Here is a 17714-nt window from a genome sequence, read left to right on the forward strand (position 1 = left end):
TGCAGTGAGACCTGGGCTTCTGCATAGCTTCCTGCAGTGAGACCTGGGCTTCTGCATAGCTTACTTGGTGCTGTGAGACCTGGGCTTCTGCATAGCTTCCTTCCTGCAGTGAGACCTGGGCTTCTGCACAGCTTCCTTCCTGCAGTGAGACCTGGGCTTCTGCATAGCTTACTTGCTGCAGTGAGACCTGGGCTTCTGCATAGCTTCCTGGCTGCAGTGAGACCTGGGCTTCTGCATAGCTTCCTGGCTGCAGTGAGACCTGGGCTTCTGCATAGCTTCCTGGCTGCAGTGAGACCTGGGCTTCTGCATAGCTTCCTGGCTGCAGTGAGACCTGGGCTTCTGCATAGCTTACTTGGTGCAGTGAGACCTGGGCTTCTGCATAGCTTCCTGCAGTGAGACCTGGGCTTCTGCATAGCTTACTTGGTGCAGTGAGACCTGGGCTTCTGCATAGCTTCCTGGCTGCAGTGAGACCTGGGCTTCTGCATAGCTTACTTCAGCATCTCTCAGATAATGTTTTGAGATGTGGGGATTTTTTGGTAGGGGGAGATGTTTTGGGTGGTTTTATTTGGTTGTTTTTTTTTTTGTGGTGGTTTTGCTTGTTGTAGCTTTTTGGTGGCTTGGTTTTGGCTTTTTGGTGGCATGGCTTTGACTTTTTGATGACTTGGTTTTGGCTTTGGCTTTTTGGTGGCTTTGGAGTGGCTTGGTTTTGGCCTTGGCTTTTTGTTGGCTTGGATTTGACTTTGGCTTTGGATTTTTGGTGGCATGGCTTTGACTTTTTGGTGACTTGGTTTTGGCTTTGGCTTTTTGGTGGCTTGGCCTTGGCTTTTTGCTCCTTTTTTCCCCTTAACATAAAGTGGGCAGTTGAAATGCAGTAGCTGTTTTTGAGCATCTGCCAGCTGTAGCTATGCTCTGAAGTGAACTCCTGCAGTGCCACCTGTTTCTTTGAACACTCAAACTATACTAGTCACAGACTCACAGAATGTTAGGGGTTGGAAGGGACCTCCAGAGACTGAGTCCACCCCCGCTGCCAAAAGCAGGATCACCTAGGGCAGGTCACACAGGAGCATATCCAAATGGGGTTTGAAAGTGTCCAGGGAAGGAGACTCCACAATCTCTCTGGGCAGCCTGCTCTAGACCCCAGCACCCTCACCATGAAGAAGGATCTGCTCATGTTGAGGTGGAAACTTCTGTGTTCTGATTTGTACCTGTTGTAGGAGGGACACTGAGGTGCTGGAGTGGGTGCAGAGAAGGGCAAGGAGGCTAGGGAGAGCTCTGGCAAACATGGCCTGTGAGGAGCAGCTGAGGGAGCTGGGGGTGTTCAGTCTGGAGAAGAGGAGGCTGAGAGGGGACCTTATTGCCCTCTACAGCTACTTAAAAGGAGGTTGTAGTGAGGCTGGAGCTGGTCTCTTCTCCCCAGTTACTGATGCTAAGACAAGAGGCAATGGCCTCAAGTTGCATCAGGGGAGGTTTAGGTTGGCTGTTGGGAAGAAGTTCTTTCCTGAGCAGGTGGTCAGCACTGATGAGGCCACACCTTGAGTCCTCTGTGCAGTTTTGGGTTCCTCACTGCAAGAAGGGCATTGAGGTGCTGAAGCAGGTCCAGAGAAGGGCATACACTGGGAGAACTGGGCTGGAGAAGAGCAGCTGGGGGAGGTGAGGGTGTTTAGTCTGGAGAAGAGGAGGCTGAGGGGAGACCTCATTGCTCTTTATAGCTCCTTGAAAGGAGGTTGCAGTGAAGTGAGGGTTGGCCTTTTTTCCTTAGTAACAAGTGGTATAACAAGAGGAAATGGCCTCAAGCTGCAGCAGGGGTGATTTAGGTTGTGTGTTAGAAGAAACTTGGCTGAAAGGATTCTGAAAGACTGGCACAGGCTGCCTAGGGAGATCATAGAATCAACCAGGTTGGAAGAGACCTCCAAGCTCATCCAGTTCAACCTAGCACCCAGCCCTATCCAGTCAACTGAACCATGGCACTAAGTGATGGTTGAATCCCCATTGTGGGAGGTGTTTCATAGCTGCAGAGGGATGTGATTTAGCAGCAGCCTTGCAAGAGCTAGAGAATGGTTGCACAGGATGATCCTCAAGGTCTTTTCCAACCAAAACAATTCTGTGATCCTATGTTGTGTCACTAAATATCCCTTTGGCAACACCTGCCACCGGGTGTTACTTGAGATCCTTGTGTTACCTTAAAACAAAAGAAGGCTGAAGTGGATGTCTGCTGAAACCACTGCTCCTGTGCCTCTGACTCGATAATACTTTACCTAGAATCGTAGAATCAACCAGGTTGGAAGAGACCTCCAAGCTCATCCAGTCCAACCTAGCACCCAGCCCTATCCAGTCAACCAGACCATGGCACTAAGTGCCTCATCCAGGCTTTTCTTGAAGACCCCCAGGGACGGTGCCTCCACCACCTCCCTGGGCAGCCCATTCCAATGCCAATCACTCTCTCTGTGAAGAACTTCTTCCTAACATCCAGCCTATACCTACCCTGGCACAACTTGAGACTGTGTCCCCTTGTTCTATTGCTGGTTGCCTGGGAGAAGAGGCCACCCCCCACCTGGCTACAATGCCCCTTCAGGTAGTTGTAGACAGTAATAAGATCACCCCTGAGCCTCCTCTTCTCCAGGCTGCACACCCCCAGCTCCCTCAACCTCTCCTCATAGGATTTGTGCTCCAGGCCCCTCCCCAGCTTTGTTGCCCTTCTCTGGACATGTTCCAGCACCTCAACATCCTTCTTGAATTGAGGGGCCCAGAACTGGACACAGCACTCAAGGTGTGGCCTGCCCAGTGCAAGAATGCAGAGCTATTTGCATTAATGCTAGCAGGCAGGACTTGTAGCTGGGATGTGATCTCTCCCTCTGCAAGATAGCATCTCCCTCCAAACTTTTCTCTTTCAATCTGACATTGAAATCGTTGTTGAGCCTGAATTCTTTTCATTCCTTTGTGCTTAGGCTTTTATGTGCTTATGAAGAGCAAAGGTGGCCGAGTGCCTACCTGTGAAAGAGCAAGAGGTAGTTTGGTTCTGGATGGATCAAAAATCTCATGTAATTGAAAAAAAAAACCAACCCAGCATTTGGGAATTAATTTGATTCTCCTTTGTCAGAAGCCACGTTCTGGTTTCATCTCTCAGAATTCACAACTTGTTTCCACACATGAGAAGGGATTGCAAGGTGGGATTGTGATCTGGATGCTTGGGAGCAATGCAAAGAGGCAGCACTGTTTGCTTTTTTTCTTCCTGATCTCAAGGCTGTGTTTGGTACTGCCTTAGCTGTCTAACAGCTTGTGATTCTCAAAGATGCTCAGAGGGCTGCAGCAGCTCTGCTCTGAGGACAGGCTGAGAGTTGGGGCACTGCAGCCTGGAGAAGAGAAGGCTCCAAGGAGACCTTGAAGGGTCTGAAGGGGGCTCCAGGAGGGCTGGGGAGGGACTATTGACAAAGTCTGGTAATGACAGGGCAGGGGTAATGGGTTTAAGCCTAAAAAGTCCCTCCCCAGCTTTCTTGTATCCCCTTTAAGATCCTGAAAGGACACAGTAAGTTTACTTGGGAGCCTTCTTCTCTCCAGACTGCACAGCCCCAACTCCCTCAGTCTCTCCTCACAGCAGAGCTGCTGCAGCCCTCTGATCATCCTCGTGGCCCTTCTCTGGACACCTTCCAGCACATCCATATCTCTCTTATCCCAGGGGCTCCAGAACTGGATGCAGTACTCCATGTGAGGTCTCACCAGTAGGAGTAGAGGGAGAGGATCACTTCCCTCACCCACACTTCTCTTGCTGCAGCCCAGGCTCTGCTTGGCTCTCTGGGCTGCAAGAGCACACTGACAATGTCAATTTGAATTTTAGTGGTCTCCTTTTGAGGAGCCACAGTTAAGTCTCATTCCTGCAGCTTTCTAAATGCTGTCTGTGAAAAACAAATTTCCTGTTTTGTAACTGATAGTTCTGTTTGGTTAAGTTGCTACACCTGATTGATTTGAGAAGCTTTCTGCTTGAAGCTATTAAGGCAGGCCTGTGTGCATACATTAACATCCTGTCTATGCACAGAGAGAACATCTTGGGGGGGGTCTCTTTACTGGGGCATTTTATGTCACAAGATGATTGGAAGGATGAGATGCTTGAGTGTGTCCAGAGCAAGGCAGCAAGGTTGGTGAGGGGGCTGGAGCACAGCCCTGTGAGGAGAGGCTGAGGGAGCTGGGGGTGTGCAGCCTGCAGAAGAGGAGGCTCAGGGCAGAGCTCATTGCTGTCTGCAACTGCCTGAAGGGAGGCTGTAACCAGGTGGGGTTGGTCTCTGCTCCCAGGCAAGCAGCAACAGAACAAGGGGACACAGCCTGAAGCTGTGCCAGGGCAGGTCTAGGCTGGATGTTAGGAAGAAGTTCTTGCCAGAGAGAGTGGCATTGGAATGGGCTGCCCAGGGAGGTGGTGGAGTCACCATCCCTGGAGGTGTTTAAAAGGAGACTGGGTGAGGCACTTTGTGCCATAGTTTAGTTAATTAGGAGATATTAGGTGAGAGGTTGGACTCGATGATCCTAGAGGTCTTTTCCAACCTGGTTAATTCTGTGATTCTGGAATATGTGATGGAAAAAAAAACTCCACAGCACCAACAGCCCAATGCCTTTAATCAGATTTCAATGCAGCTTCAGCATCCTGGTGAAAGCCATTTGGTGAGCAGTCTGGATGAATTTGGTTCCAGGTGCAAGTGTTTGACTTGATGAGCTCCCAGCTTTATGACTGTTTGTTTCTCCCAGATACACAGAAGACATCATTCCTCGGCACCCCTGCCTGAACCTTATCAGCAACTGTGAGCAGATGCTTTCCAGCCACACATCGAGGCGCCTGATAACCATGGAGAAGGTGAAGGAATTCAAAGTAAGCTTCAATTCTCAGTTATGTTCTGTGAAATGGTAGCCATTGCATTCATCAACAGTTTGTTCTGCTCAGCACTGGATCGTTGTTTCTGTCAACTGGATCCTTATTTCCATCAGCTGGATCCTTATTTCTGTCAGTTGAATCTCATTTCCATCAACTGGATCCTTATTTCTGTCAGTTGAATCTCATTTCCATCAGCTGGATCCCTATTTCTGTCAATTGAATCTTATTTCCATCAACTGGATCCTTATTTCTGTCAATTGAATCTCATTTCCATCAACTGGATCCTTATTTCTGTCAATTGAATCTCATTTCCATCAACTGGATCCTTATTTCTGTCAATTGAATCTCATTTCCATCAACTGGATCCTTATTTCTGTCAATTGAATCTCATTTCCATCAACTGGATCCTTATTTCTGTCAATTGAATCTCATTTCCATCAGCTGGATCCTTATTTCTGTCAATTGAATCTCATTTCCATCAGCTGGATCCTTATTTCTGTCAATTGAATCTCATTTCCATCAGCTGGATCCTTATTTCTGTCAATTGAATCTCATTTCCATCAACTGGATCCTTACTTCTGTCAATTGAATCTCATTTCCATCAACTGGATCCTTACTTCTGTCAATTGAATCTCATTTCCATCAACTGGATCCTTATTTCTCTCATACTTGAGATTTTTATGTTGAGACTTTGAGCTTTTGTGAAATTGCCACACATCTCTCTAAAATACACTAGGCAGTGGTCTAAGGGACTGTTCTGGTTTGGGTCTTTGCCTTTTCTCTCCTTAGCTTCTAATCCTAAGCAACCTGCTTAAGAGTGTGAAAGAGGTCTTTGGGCTTTTGGTTACCTGTGGGAGCTGACTGTGCTTTTCTTGGAGAGCTGAATGCTGCACCCATCCAGTGCCTGAGTCCTCACTGATCCCAAAGTGTCATTTGGTGCTCAAGTAAATACCAAATGCCTTTGAGAGTCTTGCAGGACAGATAAAGCACAATCAGTTCTGTTACTTCAGTTCCAGAGAGGTCTTCTTTTAGCTTCTGAAATAATATTGTAGCTATGACATAAGGACAGCAAAGCACACTGGCTTTTGTTGTTGTTTTGGGACATGCTAAGGCAGAGGGACCAGAGAAGGTTGCATTCAAGTCTCCTTTCTGTGCCTGCTGATGCTGTTAAGTCAGATGCTAAACAAATGTGAAGCAGATTCCTAATGAAAACACAAGTAACCAGCAAGTGGCTTTAGTATGCTCCTTGTCAGTTGGAAAGAGCTATTTTAGGTGACAGGAGATACAGTCTGGCTGCTGTGTCTGCGTGGTGCTTGCTCTAATACCACAGCAGAGCTTCAGTCTTGTGTTCATAATGCTAAAGATGACTCAGATTCTCAGCAACAGCTGCATTCTGTTTTTTAAAGGCTGACAGCCAAAGCTGCCAACTTCACCAGCAGTGAACCAAGAGGGTAAGCTGTGAAGGTGTTTGACATGTGTGTCTCAGGAGTTTTTAACAGGAGTTTTATTACTGCCAGTGCTGTAGGGTAACATGTGCTGACTGAAAAAAACATAGCTGCCCCTCTGTGAATAGACTTGCATCGTTTGTGATTCTTGCTTTGTGCATCACCTGGTCTTCAGGACAGGCTTTGACAGGTTCATGTCTGGAAATGCTTAACTGCAAGCACCTGAGTCTTATTGGCAGGCTTACTGCTTAAAGTGGTGCAGGTGCTTGCACTCAGGACTCCAGATGTCCTTTAGGTAATTTAAAGATACCAGAACCCCTGTGCTGTTTCTGGGGAAGCTAAATGTGTGCAAACAACTACATACTGACTCCTTAGCTAGTGACTGCTTGGTTTAGTCTCCTTTTCTTCAATGTCTGAGTAGCTGAGATATCCTCACCTCAGTGTCCCTTACTTAGGACATGCTTTTTTCCCTGTCTTGTGACTGTAAAGCCATAAGAATGCTCAGAGGCCTGGCAGCCCTGCTGTGTGAGGGAAAGCTGAGAGAGCTGGGTCTGTTCAGCCTGGAGAAGAGAAGGTTTAGGAGAGCCCTTGTTGCCATGGACCAGTATATGAAGGGTGGCTACCAGGAGGATGGAGGCTCCCTTTGTGCAAGGAGTGCCATGGAGAAGAGAAGGATCAATAGGTACAAGTTACTGCTGGGGAGATTGCCATTGGAATACAGAAGAAAATGTTTCTCCATGAGCACAGTCAGACACTGGAGTCATCTCTCAAAGGAAGCAGTGGAGTCCTTCATTGGTCAGTGTTAAGACTTATCATGCCAGGGTGCTGGGGCAGCTCATTTCATCTCCACCATCACCTAGAAAGGTTGGACCAGGTGATCCTTGGGATCCCTTCCAACCTGGCATTCTATGAAGATTTAACAAGGCCAAGTGCAGGGTTCTGCACTTTGGCCACAACAACTCCAAGCAGCAATACAGGCTGGGGACAGAGTGGCTGAGAGCAGACCTGGGGGTACTGGTAGAAAATAGGCTGAAGATGAGCCAGCAGTGTGCCCAGGTGGGCAAGAGAGCCAATGGCATCCTGGGCTGGTTCAGGAGCAGTGTGGGCAGCAGGACAAGGGAGGTTCTTCTGGCCCTGTGCTCAGCACTGCTCAGGCCACACCTTGAGTGCTGTGTCCAGTTCTGGGCTCCTCCATTGCAGAGAGATGTTGAGGTGCTGGAAAGTGTTGAGAGAAGGGCAGCAAGGCTGGGGAGGGGCCTGGAACACAGCCCTGTGAGGAGAGGCTGAGGGAGCTGGGGGTGTGCAGCCTGCAGAAGAGGAGGCTCAGGGCAGAGCTGATTGCTGTCTGCAGCTGCCTGAAGGGAGGTTGTAGCCAGGTGGGGTTGGTCTCTTCTGCCAGGCAAGCAGCAACAGAAGAAGGGGACACAGCCTGAAGCTGTGCCAGGGCAGGTCTAGGCTGGATATGATGAGGAAGTTGTTGTCAGAGAGAGTGATTGGCATTGGAATGGGCTGCCCAGGGAGGTGCTGGAGTCACTGTCCCTGGAGGTGTTCAGGAAAAGATTGGATGAGGCACTTAGTGCCATGGTCTAGTTGATTGTCTAGGGCTGGGTGCTAGGTTGGACTGGATGAGCTTGGAAGTCTCTTCCAACCTTTTTGATTCTATGATTCTGTGTCAAATAGCCTTTGACTCGGAATACTTCTGCCTTGCCAGGTGTGAGGTTAACATGCAATAGTTGGAGCTTTGACCATTTAATCTTTGCCTCCAATGAAAGGGTGGATTTTCCTGAATACACAAACATTCCTGTGTCCAGACAGTCCCTGTCTGCTTTGCTAAACTGCTTTGTAACAGCCACTCGTAAATGGCTTTTAATTCAGCTCAGTGTAGTGCACACAAGCAGCTAAGAAGTTTTACAAGTCATGTAGTGTCATTATACAGTCCTTTGGCTCCCCAGTGTTTGCCACCAGTAATGACTTGCAGATTTCAGAGCAAATTCAATTTGGCTGTTAACTCCAAACTCTGAATGGGAGATGAGTTCAGTCGAGTTAGTGGATGTGAAATTGGTGGTGTGGTTTGATTTGGCTTGTAATAACCAGGAGAGCAAAGTGAATGTCCAAAGTGTCTAGCTGAAGTATTGATCTATCCTAAGCAGTCAGAGGCAGGAAGGTCATAAATACTGGATGAAAACCCTCACAAGAGGTGGTATGGAACTCACTGTCTGCTAAGCATCCAGTCTGTTCTGTTTCAGTTTATGATGAGATTGTGCCAACTGGAAGCAGAGTTGATGTGAGAAGGCTTTTCCAGCATGTGCACAAGAGCAGCAGGAGAGTTGTTTGGGTTTTAACATTTAAGGGGTTTTTTTGAACAGCCATGGTGGTCATTAGTAACACCCCCTCCCCCTTCAATCCAAAGTTCTGGTGGTGGTAATCAAAGTGAGTAAAGAGGGCAGCTAGCAGTAGCCAGCTGGACACTTCCAGCCTTCTAAAACTCTTGAAGGCAGAAGAGTTGGAGAGAAGCAAAGCAAAAAGTATCACAGTATCATCAAGGCTGGAAGAGACCTCACAGATCATCAAGTCCAACCCTTTACCACAGAGCTCAAGGCCAGACCATGGCACCAAGTGCCACGTCCAGTCCTGCCTTGAACAGCTCCAGGGACGGCGACTCCACCACCTCCCCGGGCAGCCCATTCCAGTGTCCAATGACTCTCTCAGGGAAGAACTTTCTCCTCACCTCCAGCCTAAATTTCCCCTGGCACAGCCTGAGGCTGTGTCCTCTTGTTCTGGTGCTGGCCACCTGAGAGAAGAGAGCAACCTCCTCCTGGCCACAACCTCCCCTCAGGTAGTTGTAGACAGTAATACAAGGTGAGAGCTTATCAGCCTGCTGTAGGGTTTTTGTTCTGCAGACATCAGTGTCCCTTCTTGTGGTATGAAATGGATGTGGATCCTCCCCAGTTTCTCCCTGAGCAAGAAATAAAACTCTAATTGATGTTGCAGCAGGCAGGACTGTTTGTGAGGCTGCCCTCAGTGAACTGTGAAGGGAGGTGGGGGCTTTTGAGCAGTAAAAACACCACTTGGGCTCTCTAGTGGCTGTGGGCATTGGTATGTAAGGGCAGAAATACAATGGGGTGGGAGAATGAGAAGCTGTTGCCCACAGAGATTGATGTTGTGATGTTTGTCAGCTGTAACCTAGTAGGAGCCCATCCTTCTGCTTCAGGCTAGAGGAGGCTTGAGTCTTCCATACCTTCCCTTGTGTCAGTTTGCCTCTCAAAAGCCTTAAACAATACAGTTATGTAGGGCTGAAAGGCCTCAGCCTGTGCAGCCTGTATCTCAATTTTCATAATCATCTTTCATTCAAATGTCAAGTGGTTAATCAGTAGGGAAATTGGAGCACCAAGATGTATGGCATCAGTGCCACAAGGCTTGTTGGTTGATCTGGTGACCAAGCAGCTGTTTTCAGAAGGGGTGGGTTACTAACTGTTTCATGTGGTGTTCCCTTTCTTTACAGGGTTATGGCTAGCTTTCTGCTTCCTCAGGCTGGTTGTTTTTCCCCATGCTGGACTATTTCAGCTGGTGCTGAATGAGTTGCTTCATTCCTCTGCTGGCTGTCTCACAGAAATACATGGCACTTATTTGGCTGCTAAATGCTACCTAGTTCTAAAGTTTCTCTTGAAGGCTTTTTGAGAGTGGTTGGAGGAGAGGTGAGTGATTGGGGAGAGAGACCTAGGAGTGAGGCAGCAAGCTGAAAAAGAACACTTGACTGAGGGAGGAACTCAAACAAGTGCCCAGGAAAGGGCTCTGGAGCATCAGGCATGCAAATCTACCTTTATGCTTTCCTGTGTAAAGCACAGGAGCTGTGCTCACATTCATTCCTGTGCAGCTTGGGTTCTGCTGGTGTTAGCTGGGATATCTCATGGAATCCTAGAATGGTTTTGGGGACCTTGAAGATCAGCCAGTTCCAACCCTCCCTGCCATGAGCAGGGACACCTCCCACTAGCCCAGGTTGCTCAGGGCCTCATCCAGGCTGGCTTTGAACATCTCCAGGGAGGGGAGATTCACAGCTTCTCTGGACAACCTGGTCCAGATCTCCACACTGAATGGGTCCAGCACTTCCAGGCCACAAGGTCACTCCAGAGTTACTACTGGTGTAGAGTTTTCCCTGCTGAATTTAGTAGTGTCTGTTCATGGCTATGACTGTGTTGTCCCTGCTTTGGAAGCTGCTCCGTGGTGTTTATAGCTGTGGAACAACATTGGTACAAGTGGTTTGTGTAGCTCCTGTCCAGCACCAGATGTAGAGTGGTAGGAAGCTGTGATAAGGCTGGGAATATTTTCTTTAAACAAGAACTGGCTGTGGATAATTCCCTGGGGCTGAAGTGAGGCATGCCAGACTTCATCACTTAATAATAGCACTTGATGTGTGCCAAGATCTAAAGAAAAACAAAGCTTTTTGCTTATCTTTAAGCTTCCTCATCTGTCTTCCTCACTACAAGATGGATATTGAGGTGCTGGAGCATGTCCAGAGAAGGCCAATGAAGCTGGTGAAGGATCTGGAGAAGAGGGCTGGGGAGGAGCAGCTGAGAGATGTTTAGTGTGGAGAAGAAGAGTCTGAGGGGAGACCTCATTACTCTCTACAACTTCAGGAAGGGAGGTTGGAGTGAGGTGGGCTTGGTCTCTTCTCCCTAGCAACAAGTGATAGGATGAGAGGAAATGGCCTGAAGCTATACCAGGGCAGATTTAGGTTAAAAGTTAGAAGAAACTTCTTCCCAAAGACTGGCACAGGCTTCCCACAGAGGTGCTTGAGTCCCCATCCTTAGAGGTGTTTGAGCTGCAGAGATGAGGTGCTTGAGTCCCCATCCTTAGAGGTGTTTGAGCTGCAGGGATGAGGTGCTTGAGTCCCCATCCTTAGAGGTGTTTGAGCTGCAGAGATGAGGTTCTTGAGTCCTCATCCTTAGAGGTGTTTGAGCTGCAGAGATGAGGTGCTTGAGTCCCCATCCTTAGAGGTGTTTGAGCTGCAGAGATGAGGTGCTTGAGTCCCCATCCTTAGAGGTGTTTGAGCTGCAGAGATGTGGTGCTGAGGGACATGATTTATCACCTGCTATAGTAGAGTTAGAGAATGGTTTGACTTGATGATGTCCAAGGTCTTTTCTAACCACAATGATTCTGTAATTCCAGCTCTTCCATTATTTACTGGGGAGCTGTAACACTTCTGTTTAGTCTCCAGGACAAGTAAGTGTTGAGGTACAACGATTCCATCCCTGGAAGTTTTTAAGGCCAGGCTGGATGTGGCTCTAGGCAACCTGATCTAGTGGAAATGCATCCCTGTCCATGAGAGGGGAGTTGGGACTGGATGATCCTTGAGGTCCCTTCTAACCCTGACAGTTCTATGACTTGGCACAGCTCTTGACAAAGCCTTCATCTACAAAGTGGATTCTGTTGTGGAGTGAAGCACTAAACTTGTTTCCATTCGATGAGTGCAGATGCTCCTCTTACAACTGTGTTTACCTTGAAGTTTGGTCTCTTACATATCATATCCTCTCTTTGCTCTAACCAGCTTGGGGGTAGAGAGGGGTAGTTCCTTTCCCCCTTCCTCCTTTCCCCCTGAATCAGCATTTTGTTACTTAAGGACTCGAGATGAATGGCATACAGATGTGTGACCTCTTAGAGGTTGTGGGGATTCAGTTTTATGTTAAGATCCTCTTGACCCATCTATCATCCTTCAGGGTCAAATAGCCCATCCATTGCTCAAAACAAGCAAATTATGTAGAATTATGGTTTCAGTGCATCCCAGAGGCATAAAAGCTGTGTTCTCTGCTTAGGTCAAAGAAGGATTTCTGACCTCCAAGTTTGGAGGAAGAGACTTTGCTCTTTTTTTCTCAGCATGGTCCTGTCAGAAGTGGGTGCAGGCTGCCTGGGAGAGGAGCATGTCTCAGATCCCCTTCTTTCCTCTCTGTCTGTAGTGATTTATTTATTCTTTCCATGGACATGCTGAAGTCCTGCTGATGATCAGCCTGGAATGCTCTTGGAGTGCTGCAGGTGACTGAAAGACAAGAGCTGTGCTGTGTCTGCAGTGCGTTTACTCAGGTTGTTTTCTCCTGCTGTTTTCCAGCAGGGCAGTGTCTCAGCAGAGCTCATTTGCTGCTGCTGGGGTGCATGCTTTCCCGGTTAGATAGCCACAGGGCACCTCATGCTTAGCAAGTTAATTTAAGCCAATGCAGTTGCCCTGGGACAGCAGAGAGCTACTGCATAGGGATTCACACTGTGCCCAGAAGAGGGCACTTGGACGTGCACAGCAGCGCTGAGAACTCTTTTTGCTTCACTCCTTTGGAAGGCACATTGAGACATCCAGAGCAAGGGGAGGTGTTGATTTTGTTACATGAAAGCCTGGAGAGACACCAGCATAGCTGAAAGGGGGAGATGTGCCACATCCTTGCGCCGTGATGCTTTTGTAGTATGAGAGCACCGACGGAAGCCTCCTCCTGTGTGCCTACTGTTAGTGCTAAAGCAGTGCACAGTGACTTTCATAGCACCAACCAGGTTGGAAGAGACCTCCAAGCTCATCCAGTCCAACCTAGCACCCAGCCCTAGCCAAGCAACTAGAGCATGGCACTAAGTGCCCCAGCCAGGCTTTTCTTGAACACTTCCAGGGGTGGCAACTCCACCACCTCCCTGGGCAGCCCATTCCAGTGCCAATCACTCTCTCTGCCAACAACTTCCTCCTCACATCCAGCCTAGACCTCCCCCGGCACAGCTTGAGACTGTGTCCCCTTGTTCTGTTCCTGGTTGCCTAGCAGAAGAGACCACCCCCAGCTGGCTACAGCCTCCCTTCAGGTAATTGTAGAGAGCAATGAGCTCTGCCCTGAGCCTCCTCTTCTGCAGGCTAAAGGACTTTGACTTTGTTGTCAAATATGAACAAATCAATGTGAACTGGAGAAGGACCCAGGAGTCCTGCTGGACAACAAGTTATCCATGGGACAGCAGTGTGTCCCTGTGGCCAAGAAGGCCAGTGGGATCTTGGCATGCATTCAGAAGACTGTGGCCAGCAGGTCGAGGGAGGTTCTCCTCCTCCTCTGCTCTGCCCTCGTGAAACCCCACTTGGAATATTGCATCCAGTTCTGGGCTCTCCGGTTCAAGAGGGACAGGGATCTACTGGAGTGAGTCCTGCAGAGGGGCACATGGATGATTAAGGGAGTGGAGCCCTGCCTGATGAGGAAAGGCTGAGAGCCCTGTGGCTAGAGGGGATCTAATCAATGTCTGTAAGTATCTGAGGGGTGGGGATTGGGAAGGGAGGGACAGAGACAGCCTCTACTCACTTGTGCCCTGGGATAGGACAAGGAGCAAGTGATGGAAGCTACAGCACAGCAAATTCCACCTCAACATGAAGAAGAGCTTCTTTACTGTAAGGGTCCCAGAGCACTGGCACAGGCTGCCCAGAGAGGTTGTGGAGTCTCCTTCTCTGGAGACTTTCAGGACCTGTCTGGATGTGTTCCTGTGCAACTTGCCCTAGATTCTATGGTCCGGCTCTGGCAGGGGAGTTGGACTCGAACTCCAGAGGTCCCTTCCAATCCCTAACCTCCTGTGATCTGTGAAATTAAGTGATGGAACAGTGTCTGTGTTGCTGCATTGCTTGAAGAGATTACATCAGTAAGGATCCATTAAGAAGAAACATTTAGTGGAGCAGAGGTTTAGCTCTGTTACATGAGCTCTTGCACAGCTCACTGGTTCTGTGTGAGGCTGCTCAGCTTAGTTCCATCTTGCTTACTGAGCACAGCAAACTGACATCCACCAGAGCAGGGCAACAAAGCTGGTGAGGGGTCTGGAGAGTAGGGCTGGTGAGGAGCAGCTGAGGGACCTGGGGGTGTTTAGTCTGGAGAAGAGAAGGCTGAGAGGAGACCTCGCTGCTCTCTACAACTCCCTCAAAGGAGGCTGGAGGGAGGTGGGGGTTGGTCTCTTCTCCCTGGCAACAAATGATAGGACAAAAGAGAGTGGTCTTGAGTTGCACCAGGGGAGGTTTAGGTTAAATATGAGAAGAAATTTCTTGACCAAAAGGGTTCTTGAAGACTGGCACAGGCTGCCCAGGGAGGTGGTTGGATCCTCATCCCTGGAGGTGTTTCAGATAGGCAGAGATGTGGTGCTGAGGATGGTTTAGCACCAGCCTTGGGTAGTTAGAGAATGGCTGGACTGGATGATCTTTACCAACCCAAACAAGTCTGGGATTCTGTGATGTGTGAAACTGTTCCTAAAGCTGCCATCAGTTTCCTTTAGCACTCAGGCTGAAGTTTGCTCTGCTGTTTATCTTACACTGACAAGTACCACATGGGTATAAATCCCTAGCACATGGTGAACCCAACCTTGGTGTATAGGATGGGCCAGTTTCTAAGCTGTCTTCTCAGCTCAGATAGGTGTGCAGGGTGTCAGCTTGAACTTCCAGAGGAACCTGATTACTGCACACAGAGACAATCCCCCCACCTGCACTTCAGTAACTGTTGGTTCCCATTTCAGTCATTTGTGTTCTTCTGCTTGCATTTGAATTTCAGAAGCCTCTGAGTGATTGGATTCTCCCAGTGGTATTTTTTCAGGAAGCTAACCATTATGTTTTCCTGTGTAAAGCACAGGAGCTGTGCTCACATTCATTCCTGTGCAGCTTGGGTTCTGCTGGTGTTAGCTGGGATATCTCATGGAATCCTAGAATGGTTTTGGAGACTTTGAAGATCAGCCAATTCCAACCCTCCCTGCCATGAGTAGGGACACCTCCCACTAGCCCAGGTTGCTCAGGGCCTCATCCAGGCTGGCTTTGAGCATCTCCAGGGAGGGGAGATTCACAGCTTCTCTGGGCAACCTGTTCCAGATCTCCCTACCCCCACTCATTTTTCCTGATCTCTAGTCTAACTCTCCCCTCCTCCAGCTTCAATCCATTCCCTCTCATCCTGTCCCTACAAGCCCTTGTCAGACATCCCTCCTCAGCTTCTTCTTCAGGTACTAGAGGTGAGGCAGGGCTGTTAAATCTCCAGCTGTCTGGTAGTGACAGTATGCATCAGTTGGCAGAACAGAGCAGAATAAAGAAAGTTTGAATTAGTGCATTAAAAAAACACCACACCAAAAAGCCAAAACCCCCAAACAAACAACAACCCTCCCCCAGCAGCAGCCCCTTGGCTGCTCACAGCTTCTGTCTGATCAGTGTCAAATGAGAAGCCATTGCACATGGATTTTCACTTCTGTCCAGTGCTAAGGCTTTGCAGTGGGACCTGCATGTTCTTGTTGCTCTGATGGAAGCCTCAGCAGTCTACTTTTGGAGTTCTTCAATCAATCTAATGTCTGTTTGCCACTCAACTATGGCAGTGTGAGTACAGCCCAGACAGCAACCCTGTGCTGGGCTGCAGCAAGAGCAGTGTGGGCACAGGGCAAGGGAGGGGATTCTGCCCCTTGGCTCTGCTCTCCTCACACCCCACCTGCAGTCCTGGGTGCAGTTCTGGAGCCCCCAGCACAAGCAGGACATGGAAGTGTTGGAGCCAGTCCAGAGGAGGCTACTAAGATGCTGAGAGGGCTGCAGCAGCTCTGCTCTGAGGACAGGCTGAGAGAGTTGGGGCTGTGCAGCCTGGAGAAGAGAAGGCTTGGAGGAGACCTTGGAGTGGCCTTGCAGTATCTGAAGGGGGCTCCAGGAGGGCTGAGGAGGGACTGTTGACAAGGTCTGGTAATGACAGAACAGGAGGTAATGGGTTTAAAGTGACAGGGGAGAGATTGAAACTGGATGTTAGGAAGAAGTTCTTTGCAGTGAGGGTGGTGAGGAGGTTGCCTTGGGAGGTTGTGGCTGCTCCCTCCCTGGAGATGTTCAAGTCCATGGTGAATGAGGCCTTGAGCAACCTGTTCTAGTGGAAGGTGTCCCTGCCTGTAACAGGAGGTTGGAACTGGCTGAGCTTTGAGGTCCCTTCCAACCTAAACCACTCTATGATAAATGTCAAAGTTGACATCAGCTCCTAGGTGGATCCTGTTTTGAGTTGTGTTGCATCCAGCTTCTCTTTCTGCCAGAATAACATAGACTCGATTAAAGAACCCTCAGAAATCCTCTTTGCTGGAAAAACATGGAGCTCCTCTTCTGTAACTTTTAGGTTCAAGTGGTAGCATGGACTGCACTCTTGCTTGTCCTTTGTTTGCAGAAGGCTGGAGGAGAAGCAATGGCAGCAGCTGCTGAAGATGCTGCTGCACACTCTAATGCTTGTCTTTTGATGCCGTGCAGGATCAAGAGCAGAACTCTCACTTGTCGGATGGTCAATATTTGCTTGTCCTTTGTTTGCAGAAGGCTGGAGGAGAAGCAATGGCAGGAGCTGCTGCACAGTCTAATGCTTGTCTTTTGATGCCATGCAGGATCAAGAGCAGAACTCTCACTTGTTGGATGGCCAATATTTGCCATACAGGGGCCACAATTCTTTCCGGGAGAAGTATTTCAGTGGTGTGACCAAGAGGATTGCCAAGGAAGAAAAAGACAATCAGAAGTAAAATACAATATAAACAGATGCAGAAAAAAACCAAACCCTGAAGAATGAAGATGGTGTCTCTTTGTCAGGACATCTGGATGCAAACCTTCATTTGGATGCTTCAGGGAAACAGATCCTGCTTTCAATCTGAAACCACAGCGCAGGTTGACAGCAGTGCTTTGTTTAGAGCAGAGTTTATTGTACAGGCTTTTGGAGCCTCGTTGAATTGATGTTTCTCCTTTCAAGTCCTAATGAAGATTGACTGAAAACCATTATTATTGTCCTTTCCCCATTTAATGTTTACCCCAAAAAAAAAAAAGGAAAGCAAAGAGCAGTAGTATTATTTGGCTCCTTGAACTGTGAACATCTGGCTGCTCTAGCGACACGTGGTGGTGAGCAAGGACCGCTTATGAAGGAGGTAATTTTAGTTTGGGTTGTGTTTTCTTTTTATAAGTGCTATACAATAAACCAAAAGGTTGATGTGAGGGGTTTGGGGGTTGGGTTTTGTTGTTGTTGCTTTTAATTGTTGGCTGCAAGAATTGCTTGTCTGAGTTCCAGTTGCTCTGGCTGAGGCCAGGAGCGTTTAAAGCAAACAGAAAGATCCCGGGATGAAGGCGCGTGTGCACGTACACCGACGGGGAGGAGGGGGGCAAAAAGTACCCCTGTGTGACCTGACAGACTCTGTTAAGTCCTCTGAAGCCTGTCCACATCTGAAGCTCATCTGTACCTTGGATTTGCTTTTGCATTCCTAAACCTTGACTCCTGGTCAAGCCAACTGTCTGCAGTTTTTGGTTCAGAAACCGATAGCTAGAGCAGTAACAGCAACAGCAGAAAGTCACTGATGGTTCCCTAATGGTATTAAGCCTCATCAGATCTTTGAAATTGAAGCTAAAGGGCAAACTCTGCTGAATCCACACCGTGTCCATCATGACAAGTCCTCCTTGGAAAACC

At 48.6% G+C, this 17714-nt stretch overlaps 1 protein-coding gene across 1 annotated transcript in view; it reads left to right on the top strand.

Moving 5' to 3' along the window:
* The window catches only part of TRMT11 (tRNA methyltransferase 11 homolog), a 46812-nt gene extending 29564 nt beyond the window's left edge, over positions 1–17248 (top strand). Inside the window, exons 12-13 of the mRNA XM_064170275.1 lie at positions 4732–4852; positions 16654–17248. Of these exons, the coding sequence (XP_064026345.1) occupies positions 4732–4852; positions 16654–16785 (253 nt within the window). The 3' untranslated portion in view covers positions 16786–17248. The remainder of the gene's footprint in view (positions 1–4731; positions 4853–16653) is intronic.
* Positions 17249–17714: the final 466 nt, after the last annotated feature.

The sequence above is a fragment of the Pogoniulus pusillus genome, chromosome 33, assembly GCF_015220805.1.
Source record: "Pogoniulus pusillus isolate bPogPus1 chromosome 33, bPogPus1.pri, whole genome shotgun sequence".
Taxonomy (NCBI): Eukaryota; Metazoa; Chordata; class Aves; order Piciformes; family Lybiidae; genus Pogoniulus; species Pogoniulus pusillus.